Raw genomic sequence first — 17714 nt, 5'->3', positions numbered from 1 at the left:
TTTATATTTCATCTTATTCAAACATTATTTGTGCTAAAAGGTAAATTTGTCTATGAAATCAGTCCACGTATAGCCTTTTCTTTTAACTGTTACTGGCTGTGATAGTTTCCTACCAAGCAATACACATACAAATTATTGTATATTTAAAATTTCGAAGTTTATTCGACCATATAGCATATAAAATTGATATGATAACCACTGAGCAAGCAGTATTGAAAAAATGGTTGTCACAATGCGTTCCTTTAATGAGTAGTGCAGAGTTATTATAGTTAAGAGTAGAATAGAAGTGGATTTCATTGACATGATGTATTGGCAATATGAGTAGAAGAGCGTTAATTAATGTTTCAACCTGGTTATTTTGAAAAAATCAGCTGGACGAATTTAGAAAATATTTAAACATAAAACTTATATTGGAGTAAATATTGTACTTTCCAAATGACTATACTACGTAAATCACAACCTGCCAATGTTTTGCTTGCACTTAAATAACTACCGTTGAACATAAACATCTAACAACTCGTTGGGAAATAAGACAAGACAAATTAAATCTACTACAGATAATGCACATATGTGTGATGTAAAATGTATAATAGACACGTAACATTTTCATGTTCCTAGTATATGAAAGGTATTGCTGTTGCCAAAGATCTCATTTGCACCTCTGCTGCTTATATTGTTTCGGCTCTCGGTTCAAGGGCATGGATAGCTTTAGCTAGTGTCGGTCCTCCCTTTACCTTGATTCCTTTTTTACCCATCTGATCCAAGCGCTCCTCAAGTAGTGTTCTATCGCGTCCACGTTGCCACCTGTAAAAAGTACAAATTTTACTTTTTCGTACTAAACTGAAAAATTTACGGTACTCATACCACAAATGTAAGCAGGTTTGTAACAATGGTATATATAGAACAAGCAGATCCGTATCGCACACATGCTCGTAGCGTCGAAGTGCCAGCTCAGCCCATTGCTCGGCTAAGGGGTGCGGTATTGGAGAAGTGGTACAGGCAGCAACCAGACGACACAAGACCAGCAATACGCATTTGCTTTTATCGAGAAAGATTTTATTCAGTATTCGGAAGGTATTCTCCAGAATCGGGACAGCGAATTCATTTCGTCTTTCATCCAGCAGTTGGCAGGCTTTTCTCAGTTCGTCCCCTTGTAAAAATTCTAAAAAATGCTCTGAGTCACGCAGTGAAGGCACCGAAATAATGTAATCTAGGAAGATTTCGAAAGCAGCACTTCTTTCGCCAACCAGTTCAGCGGTAAAGTTTCCCATCAGGACCTTTTTTGGGAAAACGACGCATTGAACCAGTGTTGGGTGATCCTTTTTTAGACTTTCGTATAGCTTCAAAAAATGTGTATATCGACGTTCGATGCTAGTTGGGTTAGGATCCGGTTCTCTAGAGTCCATACGGACGTTAACTTCGTAAACGACGTATTTTTTGCCACTTACAGTATTGCTCTCGTCTGCTGGTGGAAGTACACGGGCGTAAGGGATCTCGAAACATAGCACGGGGCCATTCTCGGTTGGCAATGGTCGACTAGTTGGGCGCTGCCAAATACCTTAAAAATAAATGTTTTACAAAATGCTTTCAATACAATTGCTTGATTGAAAATTTTCAACCGAATTTTCAATATTTTTGTAATTAACTAACAAAGACTTATGTTCATATAAATATAAAACCTATCGGGTATAAAAAATGTCGAAACAACTTATTAAGAATTTCGGCACAAATAAAATTCTTCAATAATGTGCCTAATTCATAAAAAGCAGAAAAATAGAATACTGATGCATGCAAACTAAATTTCTTTATGTGAAAACAAAGAAAATTTCATACAAAAAGGTAACCGAAAACCAAACACCTAATAGTGAGCATGCAAAAGGTGTGAAAATTGCGCAGGAAAGTATCAAGTAAGTCACACTCTCGTTCAAATCAAACACGCAAATATGACTCAACTCATTACTAACGTTCGAGACATATTAGAGACACAGACAACGAAACAACGACTAATTTTGTTCCAGCTATGCTAGAGAAAGGCAGTCATTAGACTGCAAGGGGTACCTTGAATTGGGCCTCTGGTTTGTGTTTTTATAGTTAACATACTTTGCTCGAATGCTTCCACGGGACTGTCTGGATCATCTTCGACTGCATTGCCTCCGGTCGCTTCATTGAGGGAATCAACCGTGATGTGATGACCAATTACTGCTGAATGCACTAAGGAAAAGAAGATTCATTTAGCTTACAGCAGTGACAAAATAAGCATGCAGTACTTACTTTTTAATCACAATAAACACAATTACGAAAACTGCAAAAATACTGAACAATTTTGTTTTTCTTCAGATTGTTTTAATTGACCTATAGATAACTACCATGATAGACAAATTTTAGCACTAACGTAATTACTGGTGTTCCAACAACAGTGTAAAATTCTTTGTTTTGTCTAATTATTTGATTGAGGCTTACAATTGCAATGGATATTGCTTATCACAGAATTGCAGCTCACTGATTACGACTACTTGTGGACGAGAGGACGAGGACTAACTGCACTAATTGCGGGTGAGTCATATTTTTGACGTTTAATCATTTAAAAACATCGGTGTATTTTTTTCGATTTTCTCGTCCTCTTTGTCCTCTTCTTTACTTTGTTTTTATAGCGTTTTTGTTTCTGGTGCTGTTGCTGTATGCTGTGCCATAAAATCTCATTAACCTACACGCTTTCTAATTTTTACTTTTAACTGAGTAGCATTTACACACCTTTTTTTGTAAAAGCAAATCTTGAAGCAAATAATTTATTATTCTATAGGACAGGACGTGCCAAGTGTCAACCGCGGCGTTGACCCAAAATTGACCCAATTTCTGATTGGCTGAAAACGACAAGCAACCGTTGACTGGAAAATATAACGCGGTTTCGCTTTCAGTGTTGCTAAAACTCATTAGTGGAATTACGACAATAAGTTATTTCCGAATTTTGATTTATTTTGTATTCTGTAGTTCTATGCTTAGTTCACAATTAGTTTTGTTTGTACACGAATTTTAATTTTAAAAATGAAATGCAAAACATGATTTTGGTCGCTTAAACTGTGGCGTATTCGGGAGCTGTTGTTCGGCAAACGAAGTTACACTCAACCTCCGCTAATATGAAAAACACCCCGTTCAGATCTGGCGGTTTCATTTTTAATCTGAATATTTGGTAACTCTATTCGTTTTCCCCTTGTTGTTTTGATTTGACGAAAACAAACGTTTTGAAAACATGTCGAATGTGCGCGAATAGTGGTGGAAACTCGAATTATTCCATTATTTTTGCATTTCGGTATAAGTTTGATACACACTTAAAAAAAGTACCGAGTTCGGTAAAATATCGTAAATTTTACCGAACTCTGAGCAGCCGAACGTTCGGTAAAATTCGATGGTGCCAATCGACGTTTACGGATCATTAATAATGTTTGGCATCATGAAATTTTTTCTGCTGCTCAGAGTTCGGTAAAATTTACGATATTTTACCGAACTCGGTACTTTTTTTTAAGTGTGTATCAAACTTATACCAAAATGCAAAAATAATGGAATAATTCGAGTTTCCACCACTACAGGAACTACCACAACTACTGGAGCATCTACCCTCTAACTTCTAATTATCTCGAGGAAAACCAGTGTGTCTCAGCCTCAGTGGAGACACCTACATTAGTTTAGAGTTTTCGTGAAGCAGAATAGCGATTTGTTAAAGAGTGCAAAAGACAGAAATATGTCGGAAATAATTTTCACACATTCAGCTACGGGCAGTTCTGTAAGTGGGAAAGAGGTCGTCCGGTGCCGTCATGGCGAATATGGCAAATAAAAAGCTGGATAGGTATTTTCAACCCTTTTAAAACTTCTGAACAAGCTCAGGTTGTTTTAAGCAATGTATAGGTAAAAATCTTTGAACGTGTGTGCTGTCGGTGCTGTCACATTTTGGAATAACAAAAGTCTTGTAGAAAGTGAAAAACGGCAAAAACATAATATTGCATCTGTGTATTTGGTGTATTTACTTCAGAAAACGAGAAAGCTGAACAAAACTTGTTTCGCCTGGTGAATTATTCTGTTTTTGTGCGAAATCCTTAACAAATTACCCAATTTGAACCGATCAAATATGAGTCGCAGAAGACAAGCCAGCACGTCCTCTTCGGAAGATAGCAGCATAGATAGCGAGGAGGAAGCCCGTCGGAGAGACATCCAGGAACGGGATGAGTTTTCGCAAAGACTTAAGAAGAAAGATGAGGACCGAACGAGGAAGGTGGTGGAGTCGACTAGCCGGAAAGCATACGAAGAGGCAGCCAAACGGTTGAAGCTGGAGGCCGACGACCGAGACAAGCTAATGCCCAAACTTCGAATCCAGTCTCGTCGACAGTATTTGGAAAAACGTAAAGATGACAAAGTTGCTGAGCTCGAGGCCGATATCCTTGACGATGAATACCTGTTTGAAGATACGGAAATCACCGAACGGGAACGTCAGGATAGAGAGTACAAGAAGAATTTGCTGCAGATTGCTAAGGAGCATGAGAAGGCACGGGAACTGGAGCGCATTCAACGATATCATATGCCGAAAGATATCAAGAAGGGCGAAAAAGAGGAGTATGTCGAAGTGGATGAACGCGAAAAGATGCCCAACTCGGAACAAAAGAAATGGGAAGCGGAACAATTGGCATCAGCGGTCTACAAGTTTGGATCTAAAGACGCTAAAGCTAAACAGCAGGAAGAATATGAACTGTTGTTGGACGACCAGATTGATTTTGTTCAAGCATTACGGCTAGACGGAACGAAGTCGAGGGATGACAAACCCCGAGTCACCGAAGCGGAACGAAAGAAGATGGATATTGAAGAAACCAAGAAGTCGCTTCCGGTGTTTCCGTTCAAAGAAGATCTAATTGCTGCCGTCAAGGAACATCAGATTTTGATTATTGAAGGTGAAACCGGGTCAGGAAAAACGACCCAAATTCCACAATACCTCTATGAGGCCGGATTTACCAACGATGGTAAAAAAATTGGCTGTACCCAACCGCGTCGTGTAGCAGCCATGTCCGTCGCGGCACGTGTCGCACAGGAAATGAGCGTTAAGTTGGGCAACGAAGTTGGCTACAGTATTCGATTCGAAGACTGCACCTCGGAAAGAACAGTCATCAAGTACATGACAGACGGTACGCTTCACCGGGAGTTTCTTTCCGAGCCAGATCTTGGATCGTACAGTGTCATGATTATCGATGAAGCTCACGAAAGGACATTGCATACGGATATTCTTTTTGGCTTGGTAAAAGACATTGTAAGATTTCGGGTTGATTTGAAGCTGTTGATATCTAGTGCAACGCTAGATGCGGAGAAGTTTTCGGAATTTTTCGATGATGCGCCTATTTTTAGAATCCCCGGAAGGCGTTTTCCTGTAAGTTGAACCGCACTAAATGATGTCTTGATTTTTAATCTATCATATGCTTTTCTAGGTCGATATTTACTACACTAAAGCTCCCGAGGCTGATTATATCGATGCGTGTGTTGTATCCGTCTTACAAATCCATGCTACTCAACCGCTAGGAGATATTCTGGTTTTCCTAACTGGTTTGTACCTACTACAGCTTTGTATGAACATTTTTTAAACTCTAATGTAATTTATTATTCATAGGTCAGGAAGAAATAGAAGCTTGTCAGGAAATGCTGCAGGATCGCGTTAAACGGCTGGGCTCCAAACTAAAGGAGCTGTTGATTCTACCCATCTACGCTAACCTTCCGTCGGATATGCAAGCGAAAATATTCGAACCTACACCTCCAAACGCACGCAAAGTGGTGTTGGCTACAAATATCGCCGAAACATCGCTTACCATCGATAACATCATTTACGTAATTGATCCTGGCTTTGCAAAGCAAAATAATTTCAATTCTCGCACAGGAATGGAAACCCTTATGGTGGTTCCGATTTCCAAGGCGTCCGCTAACCAACGAGCTGGAAGGGCAGGTCGAGTGGCACCGGGCAAATGTTTCCGATTGTACACTGCTTGGGCTTACAAACATGAACTGGAAGATAATACTGTTCCGGAAATTCAACGGATAAATCTGGGCAATGCTGTGCTGATGCTAAAGGCATTGGGTATTAATGATTTGCTGCATTTTGATTTTCTGGATCCTCCGCCCCATGAGACTTTAGTTCTAGCATTGGAACAACTGTACGCTTTGGGAGCTCTCAATCATCATGGAGAGCTTACAAAGTTAGGTCGTCGAATGGCTGAATTTCCTGTCGATCCTATGATGGCCAAAATGTTGCTTGCAAGTGAAAAATACAAATGCTCTGAAGAGGTTGTTTCAATTGCTGCTATGCTTTCCGTAAACGGGGCTATCTTCTACCGACCGAAGGATAAAATCATACACGCTGATACAGCCAGGAAAAACTTTAATCATGTGCACGGTGACCACCTTAGTCTACTCCAGGTGTACAATCAGTGGGCTGAGACGGACTACAGCACCCAGTGGTGTTACGAGAATTACATACAGTTTCGTTCGATGAAACGGGCACGTGATGTCCGCGAACAGTTAGTAGGGCTGATGCAGCGAGTTGAAATTGAAATGGTTTCAGGTTTGCCGGAGACGATCAACATACGAAAAGCGATCACCGCCGGCTACTTTTATCACATTTCGCGCCTTTCGAAGGGTGGCAATTATAAAACTGTAAAACATAACCAAACGGTAATGATACATCCAAATTCCGCACTATTTGAGGATTTGCCACGGTGGGTCTTGTATCATGAGTTAGTTTTTACCACCAAAGAATACATGCGATCGGTCATCGAAATCGAAAGTAAGTGGCTGCTGGAAGTGGCTCCCCATTATTACAAACCGAAGGAGCTGGAAGATTCGACTAATAAGAAAATGCCCAAAACCGTTGGACGGGCAACGCTAACCGAAGCGTAGTTACTTCTATCCGGTATGAAGCCAAGCTGTGAATATTTGTATTTTCATTTTATATAATAAGCCCTATGATGCCGAATATAAGAGTGGTTTGATCTGCTTTGCGATGACACTTCCATGTATAACTGTCGCCGATATTCGAACGGTAGACAGAACGCGTAGTTAATGCAAAGGATTTTCGAATATACAACAGGCTCTATGGTTCGTTCATTAGGTAATTTTATTGTTCGGAACTAGCTTTTGTGTGGTAGACATTCCTTTTTCGTAAAGGAGCAATTGCCGGCTACATCGCTTTTAGTTTTATAACAGCACTAAAACATCTCAACAGTAAATAAAACAATTCTACAATATACAAATCTTTGAATACGGACTAGATAAGTTATTAAAAATAAATACAATGACTTAGACTTAGACATGCGTTACTAGAGCACAGAAGATCTATGGCGTTATATCGAGGTTATTGCACTAAACAATTAAACCATAGACTAGGTTAATTTTTTACATAGGATATCGCTGCAGTTCCTTGCGCTGCTGGTTCACAGTAAGATTTCTCTTTGCGCATATGTTAGTAAACATTGAGTGAAGCTTTAGTGAGTCCAAAATGCTTAATTCACTTTGTTATTTAAATGCACATCTTTTGGCTTTCAAATGTACAAGTGGATATGAAATGTCGTAACTATAATAGAGTTTGACTCAGCGACGAGTTGCTCAATCTCGATCATGCAGTTTGCGGTGCCGTTTCAAATTAGATGAGCAGGAAAACTTTTTCAGACAAACATCGCACGCATATGGGCGTTCTCCTAAAAATGATCCATTTCAATTAAAACAATGCTGATACGAAACCTGTGCTGATATTACCTGTATGTGTCCGATAATGCAGTTCGAGGCTTCGTGCATTATCGAAAACTTTTGTGCATGTGGTACAACGGTAAGGATTTTCATCGCTATGCACCCGATAGTGTGTTTTTAACGTCGAAGCATTGAAGAACGATTTTGAACATATATCACATTTGTAGGGTTTTTCTCCATCGTGTAGTAGCATGTGGTGTCGAAGATCACTGAACGTCTTGTGGCACACATGACACTCGTGGTTACTGATGCGTGTGATAGGTATGCGAGTTGTTAATCCGGAGTTTTGAATCGGTACATGTTTCCCAGGTCGGCTCAAAACATTGTTGTTGATGTTTACGTCGCTATTACTATTAACTAACGTTATACTTTTCTCGTTATTGACTAGTAAATTGTGTGTAAAACTTGCATTTTTCAGGCTCAACTTTTGTGAATATTTTACCTTTGAATGTATATACTCAACATGCATATTCAAATTTTTAGCAAAGTGGAACGTCTTTGGACAATAAAAACATTTAAAAATCTTTTCTTCCTTGTGACTAGTGATATGCTTTTCAAGTTGCTCGAGTGTGGAAAATTCAGCTGAGCAAAACTCGCATTTGAATAGAGGGACCAGTGAACTATGGTCTGCAAAACTCATACCACTGTCAAGCAGAGTTTCCGCTTGTGATAGTTCCTGTTTAGCTAAGCCGCTCGGTCTAATATCGTCTGATGTGTCGTTTGAATCCGACTCATCCCATTCTTCGATATCGTCCTCATTAATGTCATCATCATTTTCATCCTCCTCGTCAGCAGTACTGAAGACAAAGTCAGGCTCTGTCTTAATTACCACTTCTGGCTCGAGGAAGGTCGATCGTAGGTATACATCGTTCTGAATACATCTCTCACGAAATTGATGGAAGCTCTCGATTTTAGACTTGCATGAAATACAAATAGCATTTGGATACCCCAGCTTGGGTGATACCTACGATGATAGTCGTACAGTTTGCATTAATTTCGTGAACAATGTATTTAAAATATACTACACAAACCTTAACTGTTGTGCAGTCGTAGATGACCATTTGAAGCAATTCACTCCCGCTCCCACCAAAAATAGATTCCAAATTGTCATCGCCGGATAAGCAAAGCCTGCAAATATTGTCTATTTTCGCACTAGAAAAGGGAATAAATTAGCAGTGAACCAAATACGATTGTTATTTTAGCAAGCTATATTGACCAGAATTTTCAACGATATTGAAAACAAACTTACTGATAGAGGCTCATGTTTGCCCTACTGCATTTGCGTATTTAAATTCCGGAATCGTCCGATTTTCCGCAAAATTGAAAATATTGTATTTTATTTGCAATGATTTTGTTTACTTTTGTCGGCGATGATAGAATCATGAGAGTCTGTCAGATCTTGATTGTTTTTAACGTGTATCCAAGGGGTTTCCAGTCAGGTCTATGGTGCGAAGTAATCAGAGATTACTTTAACTTTTAACACAAATTACGAATACGACGATTTTGTGTGCATTTAGTTTTGATTTCATCTGTTTTAAATAGGGTGTTTGCAGAGTGCATATTGCGACATTTGCCCCTATTTAGACTACCCCGATTTACACGATTATCACAGTCGAATCTCGCACACGATTTCGCTCAAAGAATATGAAGTGAAAAAGAAGGGGAAGATGGAAAAAGAAGTCAAACTCATTAGAAGATCAAACTAAAAGCCACTTTAGTGACAGATTACCACTGCAAAATGCGGTACGTTGCATTAAATGATTATCACAGTAGTCTAAATAGTCATAAAAGGGGCAATATGTATTGGAGATCTGTTGGGCAGGCAAAAGTGACAGCTCCATATAAAACATACGGGCAGGGAAGAGCAAGATTTTTTAAATGATTTATTTTCTTCATTTAAAACAAAAATTACAAATTGCTTTATACATATGGCAACGTAGTATATCTGTTTACTAAATGAAACAATTATTTTCAACAAATAAGCTAAGACACGGGAGCAATGATCAAAAATGTAACTATGACCTATATTAGTGGGATAAAACTAAACAAATCTGGCTTTAGTTTTCAAAAGGTCGCATAATGCATGTAAAAGGGTTGATTATGCGACCTTCTGAAAACTATAGCCAGAAATATCAATATCCAGCAGTTGCTTTCGTCTAAGAAAGCAATTTATTATGCTAAAACCAATTTTATATTCCGTTACTTTCAACTTGGCCTATGCCGTATACTGCTTCAAAAAACAATATATTTGGGACACCGATTTAACGCGAATTCACCTAAACCCTAGCTACCAAATGTCAGCATATATTTTAGGGAACATTTATCGGTTACTTTAACTATTAATTGCTTTAAAATGATGAATAATTTTAGAAAAAATGATAATTTTATCCGGCCCCTTTTTTCTGCAGTGCATAGGAAAATATGCAATGTGTACCCAACAGATGTCTTGCATGTGTGTGTAGCAAAAGCTCTATAAATGAAGATAGAATTAACAAAAGGGCGAATGTCGCAAGCGTAAACAAACCGAGTAGGGGTTGATTTTGCTATGCTGGTCCAGCAAAAACTAACTCTCACTCGTTTTGTTTACATTTGCGACATTCGCCCTTTTGTTAATTCTATCTAGAAATATATTAATTATTGTTAATATTGCGGAGTTTCCACCTATTTAGAAGCCCACGCGAAAATTATTAGCGTGGTTACTTCCTGCGTTTACCACACATGTTTGCAATTTAGCAATTTGAACCATCAGCTTTTCGTTATTGCCTCCCCACTGAACCCCTCCTTACTTGATAAGCATAGTTTCAGTGTATTTAGTAAGTACAGGATAATTATTATTTAAAAACGTATTTGCGTAGGACTCGTAAAATTGCTGCAAGGTACAATACCTTGCAGCAATTTTACGAGTCCTACACAAATTCGTTTTTTAATTCAAATATTCCTGTAATTACTAAATACATTGAAAATATGGTTGTCAAGCAAGAAGGAGTCAGTGGGGAGGCAATAACGAAAAACTGATGGTTCAAATTGCTAAATTGCAAACATGTGTGGTAAACGCAGAAAATAACCACGCTAATAATTTTCGCGTAGGACTCTAAACAGGTGGAATCTCCGCAATACTTACGCTATATAAATATGTTCGAACCAAGGCGTAGTAGCGATATTCACATATAATTGGCATAACCTAAATAATGCTATATGTCTAGCAACTCTGTCCAACATCAGCTGGCAGGTTTCGCATGATGGCGCTTCAAGCTCTTAAGGGAATGCAAGTGGCAATAAGCAGCTAGATGTCGCTTGAGTCATTTTACACGCGGATCACGAACCATTTTGTTCTAGCTTGGATGTCTGTTATCTGTACCCCATCGGCAGGCAACCATGTTTTCGCTGCCAACATCTCGTGAGTGCGAAAATGAGATAGCATGTCAGCACTGCGTTTCACTCAACTGCCAGCAGTCTGATTTGGGCCTGCTGTCAAATTTTGAGCCCAGGACATGCTGTCGCTGACGTTCACTGCATCTCGTTATAGAGATGTCATGGGGTGGTTATCTGTACAGTGGACCCCCGTTCGTTTGAACGATTCCTCATGCAAACTAACGGGGTTACTTTTTAATTTGAACAACTGGTAACCCGAAATATGCTGAAACCCGTGTGAACTGGGCGCCCTGCTCTTTGTTATTGTTTTGGTGGTTTGTTTTAGTTGGCAGTTGCAAGTGCGAATATTGCATTTTCCGATCGGATTTCTATCTTAATCATTAGGAAAACGAAATGTGAAACCGATTAAACACGCTAGGTGAGTACAAACAAATCGTGTTTATGTGCATTGTCCGCATAAACAAATGATGTCATGTTGAGAATGACATTTGAACCATTTTTAATTTGCACGTCGTGCAAACCAGCGGGGTTCAAATTAAATAGTGTTCAGATTAAAAATGGTCAAACGAACGGGGGTCCACGGTATAGAATCACAGATTATGAACCCGGAAAAAATAACCATAACACGATAGTAAAAATTATGGTAACAGTAGGATACAAAATATAGTAAAACAATAAAATTTATCCTCCGAAACCAAACGATAACCAAACTTTCAAACTTATTGTTTTCGACCATAACTTTCATGGTTTTCAGTGATTCTACCATAAAAATTACGGGTTGTTAAGTATCGTAACAATAAAAAAATCTAGTATTTCGCAAACAAACAAAAATTTTCATTTACAGTAAAAGTTATCGTTCTTTTATAGTAATTATTTTAGATGAAAAAACAAAATATAATTAAAAAAGGCAGTAAAATTATGATGAAATATGGTTAATTTTATAGCGTAAAATAATATAAAAAAAACTTTAAGAAAATTTGAATTTAAGACACTTTTACAATAAATTTACCATAAGTTTCAATGTTGACAATAAAAACTGTTGTAGATGCATTGTTTCTACTACAAAATTAATTGTAAATTTTTTTTCGGGAGTATGTATTTTGTACAGCGTTGAATTGTAATACCAGCTGTTGCAAACCCCTTGGTGCTGGTACCCAAAAGCAGGTAATAAATTTACCTAAAGTTAAATAAATAACTTATTCCGCACTTTCCTGTTTTTTATTTGCTGCTCACCCTATCAAGGGAAGTCCTTCAATCCTGTCAGTCAACTCATTTTGTTATTTCGTATTATTTACCGTGTGTGAACAGTGTGAACTGTGCTGTGCAGTGCATTCTTCTCCAATTATATCAGCAAAATATTGTGAAACGATAGGAGGAATCAATATTATTGTCCTCTATATTCTTCAAAGGTATTAAAATACTATCGAAACGAACATTAAATCGATGAAATGTTGAACGTTTCGCTTAAATTTGGCGGAGCAATTTCGCGACAATTTGTGCGTCGTACTTTTGTGTCGGCAAATGTCGAAAGACAAGGTTTAAGTTCCGGTGAGTAATGCCTTTTTGTATAAAAATACATAATATTACATCTGTAACGAGTATTGTAGTCAAGATCGTTGCTTTACTCTTTATGTTGATAGTTCATTACACATATTTATTACTAACGACTTGAAACGAGTAAAAATCAAATCTTTTATTGCAGATAAACAATTCAGCATTAAGGATGAGGTTCTCGATGGTAGGCCACTTTATCTGGACGCACAAGCAACAACTTCACTCGTAAGTATTTATTGTATCATATAATTACAGCGAATTCTATTGGTAAGACAGTAATGTCTGCGTAAAAGGCATTGAAAGCAGAAGATTAATCTAAATCATAAAGTGATGCGGCATTCTCAGGTAGTGTTCAAATTTCGTTTATCTCAATTTAATATCTACCTACCTAAAACAGTTTGTCGGACATAATGCAGTGGCAACTGAAACAAACTAAATTTAATATTAAAAAAACGTTAGACTTTAACATTATGCTGACAAGATGACCTTGATCTCAGAACTTAAAATACAAATATTTTTTAAACTGAGCAAATATTACCACAAATGCTTTCTTTTATTTAACTGTAGGACCCTCGCGTTCTGGATTCAATGCTACCTTACCTGACCTGCTACTATGGCAATCCGCACTCTCGAACGCACGCCTATGGTTGGGAGTCGGAGACGGCTATGGAAAAAGCGCGAGCTCAAGTGGCCCACCTTATAGGATCCGATCCTAGGGAAATTATTTTCACTTCCGGTGCTACCGAGTCCAACAACATTTCCGTTAAGGGAGTGGCTCGATTTTATGGAACAAAAAAGAAGCACATTATTACTACACAGACTGAGCACAAATGCGTACTGGACTCTTGTCGTGCCCTAGAAGCCGAGGGTTTTCGGGTAACGTATCTGCCCGTGCAAACTAACGGGCTTATTAGTCTGGAGGCATTGGACGAAGCTATTACGCCAGAAACTTCGCTTGTTTCAGTTATGACAGTAAACAATGAGATTGGAGTGAAGCAACCAATTACGGACATTGGAAAGCTTTGCAAATCAAAAAATGTCTTTTTTCATACAGATGCTGCCCAGGCAGTTGGAAAAATTCCTATCGATGTGAATAAAATGAATATTGACCTGATGTCGATTTCAGGACACAAGATTTATGGTCCAAAAGGCGTGGGCGCCTTGTTCGTAAGACGACGGCCCCGCGTTCGAGTAGAAGCCATACAAAGCGGTGGTGGCCAGGAGCGTGGCATTCGAAGTGGAACCGTACCAACACCTCTTGTAGTTGGGCTCGGTGCAGCGTGTGATATCGCCAGTCGCGAAATGGAATACGATCACAAATGGATGAAGTTCCTTTCGCAGAGATTGATGGACAAGATATTCTCGGCATTGCCGCAAGTGATTCGTAATGGGGATCCAGTGCATTCGTATCCAGGTTGCATAAATCTTTCGTTTGCCTTCGTGGAAGGTGAATCCTTGCTGATGGCCTTGAAGGATGTAGCCCTGTCGAGTGGATCAGCGTGTACGTCTGCGTCGTTGGAGCCTTCTTATGTACTGCGTGCCATCGGTGCCGATGAGGATCTTGCACACAGTTCGATCCGATTTGGAATTGGCCGATTCACAACGATCGAAGAGGTTGACTATACAGCTGAAAAATGTATTAAACACGTCACACGGTTGCGTGAAATGTCCCCGCTGTGGGAAATGGTGCAGGAAGGGATAGACATCAAAACGATCCAGTGGTCTCAACATTGAGATGGTCTGCAGTAAAAAAGCGTTTGAATGAAGGTGAGAAAAGGTAATTACGATATGATAGGGTTATTGAACGATATGTTTTAAAAACTATTCTTGTTAGAATTTTGCAACTTTACAGAGTGCATGTAGCAATAAACAAGTTATGTTAATCCGAAAAGATTTGCGTTGTTCGATTCTGCATATATCACTTTCACATTACGGTTATCATCTAATTACATATTACAATCAACTATGTGTAACTTCTGCAAATGTGTGTAGGTCTTCGGAAATGGGCTTCTATTTACTCGGAAAACTGCAGCAGACGCGTGAAGTGAACACGACACTTTTTTCTTACTGAACGTCCGTTTCTTCCAGTATAGTTGCAAAATGCATGTCTTGCACTCAACTGAAATGGATACTTCAAAACTTCGACTGAAAATTAATCTCGTAATACCGGCAATATCTAGGGGTGATTATCGTAATAAACAAATAATTGGATGAGTATGAGTAAATCAACAGAAGGGCACTCGAAATACGCTATCAGTCGGATTTGCACTCACGTGTGTAAATAATTTCGATAATCACTGAAGACAATGTTTCAGCAGCGAAAATGAGTTGATATTTTTATATACGATGGACCATAGGTTTAGAATCAATTTTTTATGAAGCTATTAAATATGACTGAAATTTTTTAAGTGTATTAGTAGAATACGAAACCTGAAATTAAAGAAAAGAAGACAACTGAACTGACATTGGAGAAGCTTGCAAGTTGTAGGCGAAATACGTATCTGTCGAGAATAAATATTAATAGTAGAATTTAGAAAAAGTTTTCTTCTTTTCTTTAATTTCAGACTATTCGTTATGTTCTGTATCTCTAAGATGGCTAAAATGCTCTGTAAATATCACATTTGTTTGATTATCATTGAAGCCATGTGCAGACCATAAGACACACCTGTAGTATATTTTCAAATGCTTAAGTGTTATACTTCGAGCTTCTAGTAGTAATCCTTTCAAACTCCGATCTCTTGAACTAATTATTTATTAAATGTATGGTACCTGTTCAAGTGTCAGGCACGTAGCTAGCTCGGAGTTCCGTAAAGCACAATCAGTAAAGCTACTGCACTGTGAGTTTCGCTTATCAGTTTATGCGATACATATCACTAAAAAACAAGTTTGTTAAATTAATGTCGTACCTCGAGATACAAACAAAAAAGCAAGCAACGCAATGTAAGAATGAAAGTTCTGAATCTTATCTCTAATACTTTTCTCAAATAATCGGTTTTGTGAGTAACGTCTTGCCCTTCCCCTTAAGGGAAATTCTCGCTACGACACTGACAAGTGCCTCAATGTTCAAGACTATAAATGTCCTGTTTCATCAATTGTGGTCATTAGTATTTTACAGAGCTTTAGTTGACAAGTGCAGTTCGAAGAATATTGTGTATTGTACCAATCATTTTTATTACCTATACTGGGCGTGTAGAATTAGTGTACCTATATGAAAGATGACCTATTTTTCTCCATTCATGCGCCGGGGGCTGAGTGACCGGATTAACACAGATGGTAGGTCATCATCTTGGGCGTGGGCGTTCAAACAAATTGTGCAAAATTTTTTTTTTATGGAATAGTTGGAATCAAATTTGAATACCGGTAGAAAAAATTCCGCTTCACATTATAAGTGTGTTTAGTTAAAAAGCAGATTAGGTATGAAGATTTAAATGATGTGTTATAGCTGGTATCTGGACGTATCCAGTTATCTACGATTTTGGTTACCGTAGGCCAAAAAGTGAGATCAATATTTTTATAGACGGTGCGTTAGATGTTTTGGCCAGTGTTAGCGGTATATATTATTGGTTACCTCTGGATATTATTCAAGTTAACTAACCGCTTCCACCCCTGTGTCTTTATTGGGCTCACACATGTCTGTGTGATATATAATATGATCACCATAAAAAGTAAGCATCGCGAACGTGATACAAGCGAAAATCTGGGTCAATTAAAACTTCGTAGAATATCAATAACAAACTGTGTTTTATCCACATTACTGATAAGAATCTCACATTGGTGACCCAGACTTTCAGTTACGCGTAAATTAAGTGACTTACATCCAGTGCTGTTAATATTCATCAGCATAACGTCCAAACTTCTGGATTATCAGTCTACCTTGCATTGAAAATCTGCTTGCTTTGATCAAACGTACATAATAACTATATACAGCAAGCATGAACTTCATGCACGAGAATATATAATATCAGCGCCCTGTGATATTGTAACAAACTGATATTCACGTTTGAGCAGTGAAAATCAATAAAAAAAAATTATGTTGTTATTTAGCATCTATTGCGTTCAGCTGTTGAACATAAGATTTTTCTTTTCATTTACTGCATTTAAATTTTTTTTTTCCTGAAGTGAATATCACCTTGTGGATTTGAAAATCACTTTCTCCTGTTCTATTTTCACGATATATTGAACTTGTATGCTACGATGAAAATCGCTGTGGAGTTATACATACGAAACTCAGAGGCATAAAAAACAATGTATGCTGAGAAAAAAGATTTTCTGTTTTGTTTGAAATTCGGTGATAATTAAAGGCCCTGCTTACATCACTATCGGTCACAGACTTGCAGCTTAACCATATACACCATAGCGTAGTCCTGTCGATTCAGAACTTCACACTGCACTGCTCGTATCGGTGTAGCCTATGAAACTTTTTTGCGAAAACTTAGCTTGAAATTTGTATGGTAATATCGTGAACACTCGACTAACAGAACAAAAAGGAAATGATATTGTTTGAAAAAGTATGATTTTGTGATTCGTAGCGAAAAGTTTACATCGTTTAAGTATAGCACGAATATGAGCTTTGTGGAATACTGGACGTAACAATAAACTGGCTGGATATTGATTCTCCGATTTTAATAGCCAGATACCGATCAGCCAAATAAGATTTCAGCTAGAGAAGTAGGGTGCAAGTTCCATCCTCTCGAGTTTGGCAATCGAAATTTCATGATCTAACTTATCAAAATCTTCTCTGGTCGGTGTAGATTGTATCCGTTTGGAAACATCTCGACATGGTATCCGTAGCATAAGTAGTAAATGAAAGGAAATTCGTCGTGGTTGATCGACCTCGTTGGTACCTCGATAATTATAGATGTCCTTTTTATCGCCTTTGTTATGAACCGGAAACATAAACGCCGTTAGAGACAAATTGTAAAGAGGACGAAGAGGAGCAAGCAACCCTGTGGTGCATTTCTTGAGAATAGCGGGGTATCCCGGCCGGTCCAACGGAGGTGGACGGCATCATTTCGGAGATG

The 17714-nt window shown here is 38.3% G+C and overlaps 4 protein-coding genes across 5 annotated transcripts; 2 read left to right on the top strand and 2 right to left on the bottom strand.

The window, feature by feature from the left end:
- Window positions 1–43: 43 nt before the first annotated feature.
- LOC128742513 (sorting nexin-20) lies at window positions 44–2519 on the bottom strand. Of its 2 annotated transcripts, none has more exons than XM_053838904.1 (4): window positions 2272–2519; window positions 2059–2211; window positions 865–1558; window positions 44–804 (listed from the first exon to the last, which is right to left on the bottom strand). In XM_053838904.1, coding segments are annotated over exons 1-4 (984 nt in total). In that variant the 5' UTR covers window positions 2273–2519; the 3' UTR covers window positions 44–668. The 2 variants fall into 2 exon arrangements, with proteins under 2 accessions (XP_053694879.1, XP_053694881.1); XM_053838906.1 differs by having other exon boundaries at window positions 46–804; window positions 2101–2211.
- Window positions 2520–4006: 1487 nt separating this feature from the next.
- Window positions 4007–6987, top strand: LOC128741571 (pre-mRNA-splicing factor ATP-dependent RNA helicase DHX16). Its single transcript, XM_053837493.1, has 3 exons — window positions 4007–5404; window positions 5463–5577; window positions 5642–6987. Exons 1-3 carry the CDS (start codon window positions 4121–4123, stop codon window positions 6919–6921), a joined length of 2679 nt encoding a protein of 892 aa, XP_053693468.1. The 5' UTR covers window positions 4007–4120; the 3' UTR covers window positions 6922–6987.
- A 162-nt stretch (window positions 6988–7149) lies between these two features.
- LOC128743405 (zinc finger protein 728-like) lies at window positions 7150–9118 on the bottom strand. The gene is made up of 4 exons (XM_053839968.1): window positions 9017–9118; window positions 8799–8919; window positions 7777–8731; window positions 7150–7718 (listed from the first exon to the last, which is right to left on the bottom strand). The coding sequence occupies exons 1-4, from the start codon at window positions 9028–9030 to the stop codon at window positions 7627–7629; spliced, it is 1182 nt and encodes a 393-aa protein (XP_053695943.1). The 5' UTR covers window positions 9031–9118; the 3' UTR covers window positions 7150–7626.
- Window positions 9119–12430: 3312 nt separating this feature from the next.
- LOC128742483 (cysteine desulfurase, mitochondrial) lies at window positions 12431–14576 on the top strand. The gene is made up of 3 exons (XM_053838858.1): window positions 12431–12687; window positions 12842–12918; window positions 13261–14576. Exons 1-3 carry the CDS (start codon window positions 12588–12590, stop codon window positions 14425–14427), a joined length of 1344 nt encoding a protein of 447 aa, XP_053694833.1. The 5' UTR covers window positions 12431–12587; the 3' UTR covers window positions 14428–14576.
- Window positions 14577–17714: the final 3138 nt, after the last annotated feature.

This window comes from Sabethes cyaneus, chromosome 3 (assembly GCF_943734655.1).
Source record: "Sabethes cyaneus chromosome 3, idSabCyanKW18_F2, whole genome shotgun sequence".
Taxonomy (NCBI): domain Eukaryota; kingdom Metazoa; phylum Arthropoda; class Insecta; order Diptera; family Culicidae; genus Sabethes; species Sabethes cyaneus.
Note: the sequence above shows the minus strand (reverse complement) of the source record. Positions and strands in the feature narration are given on the sequence as shown.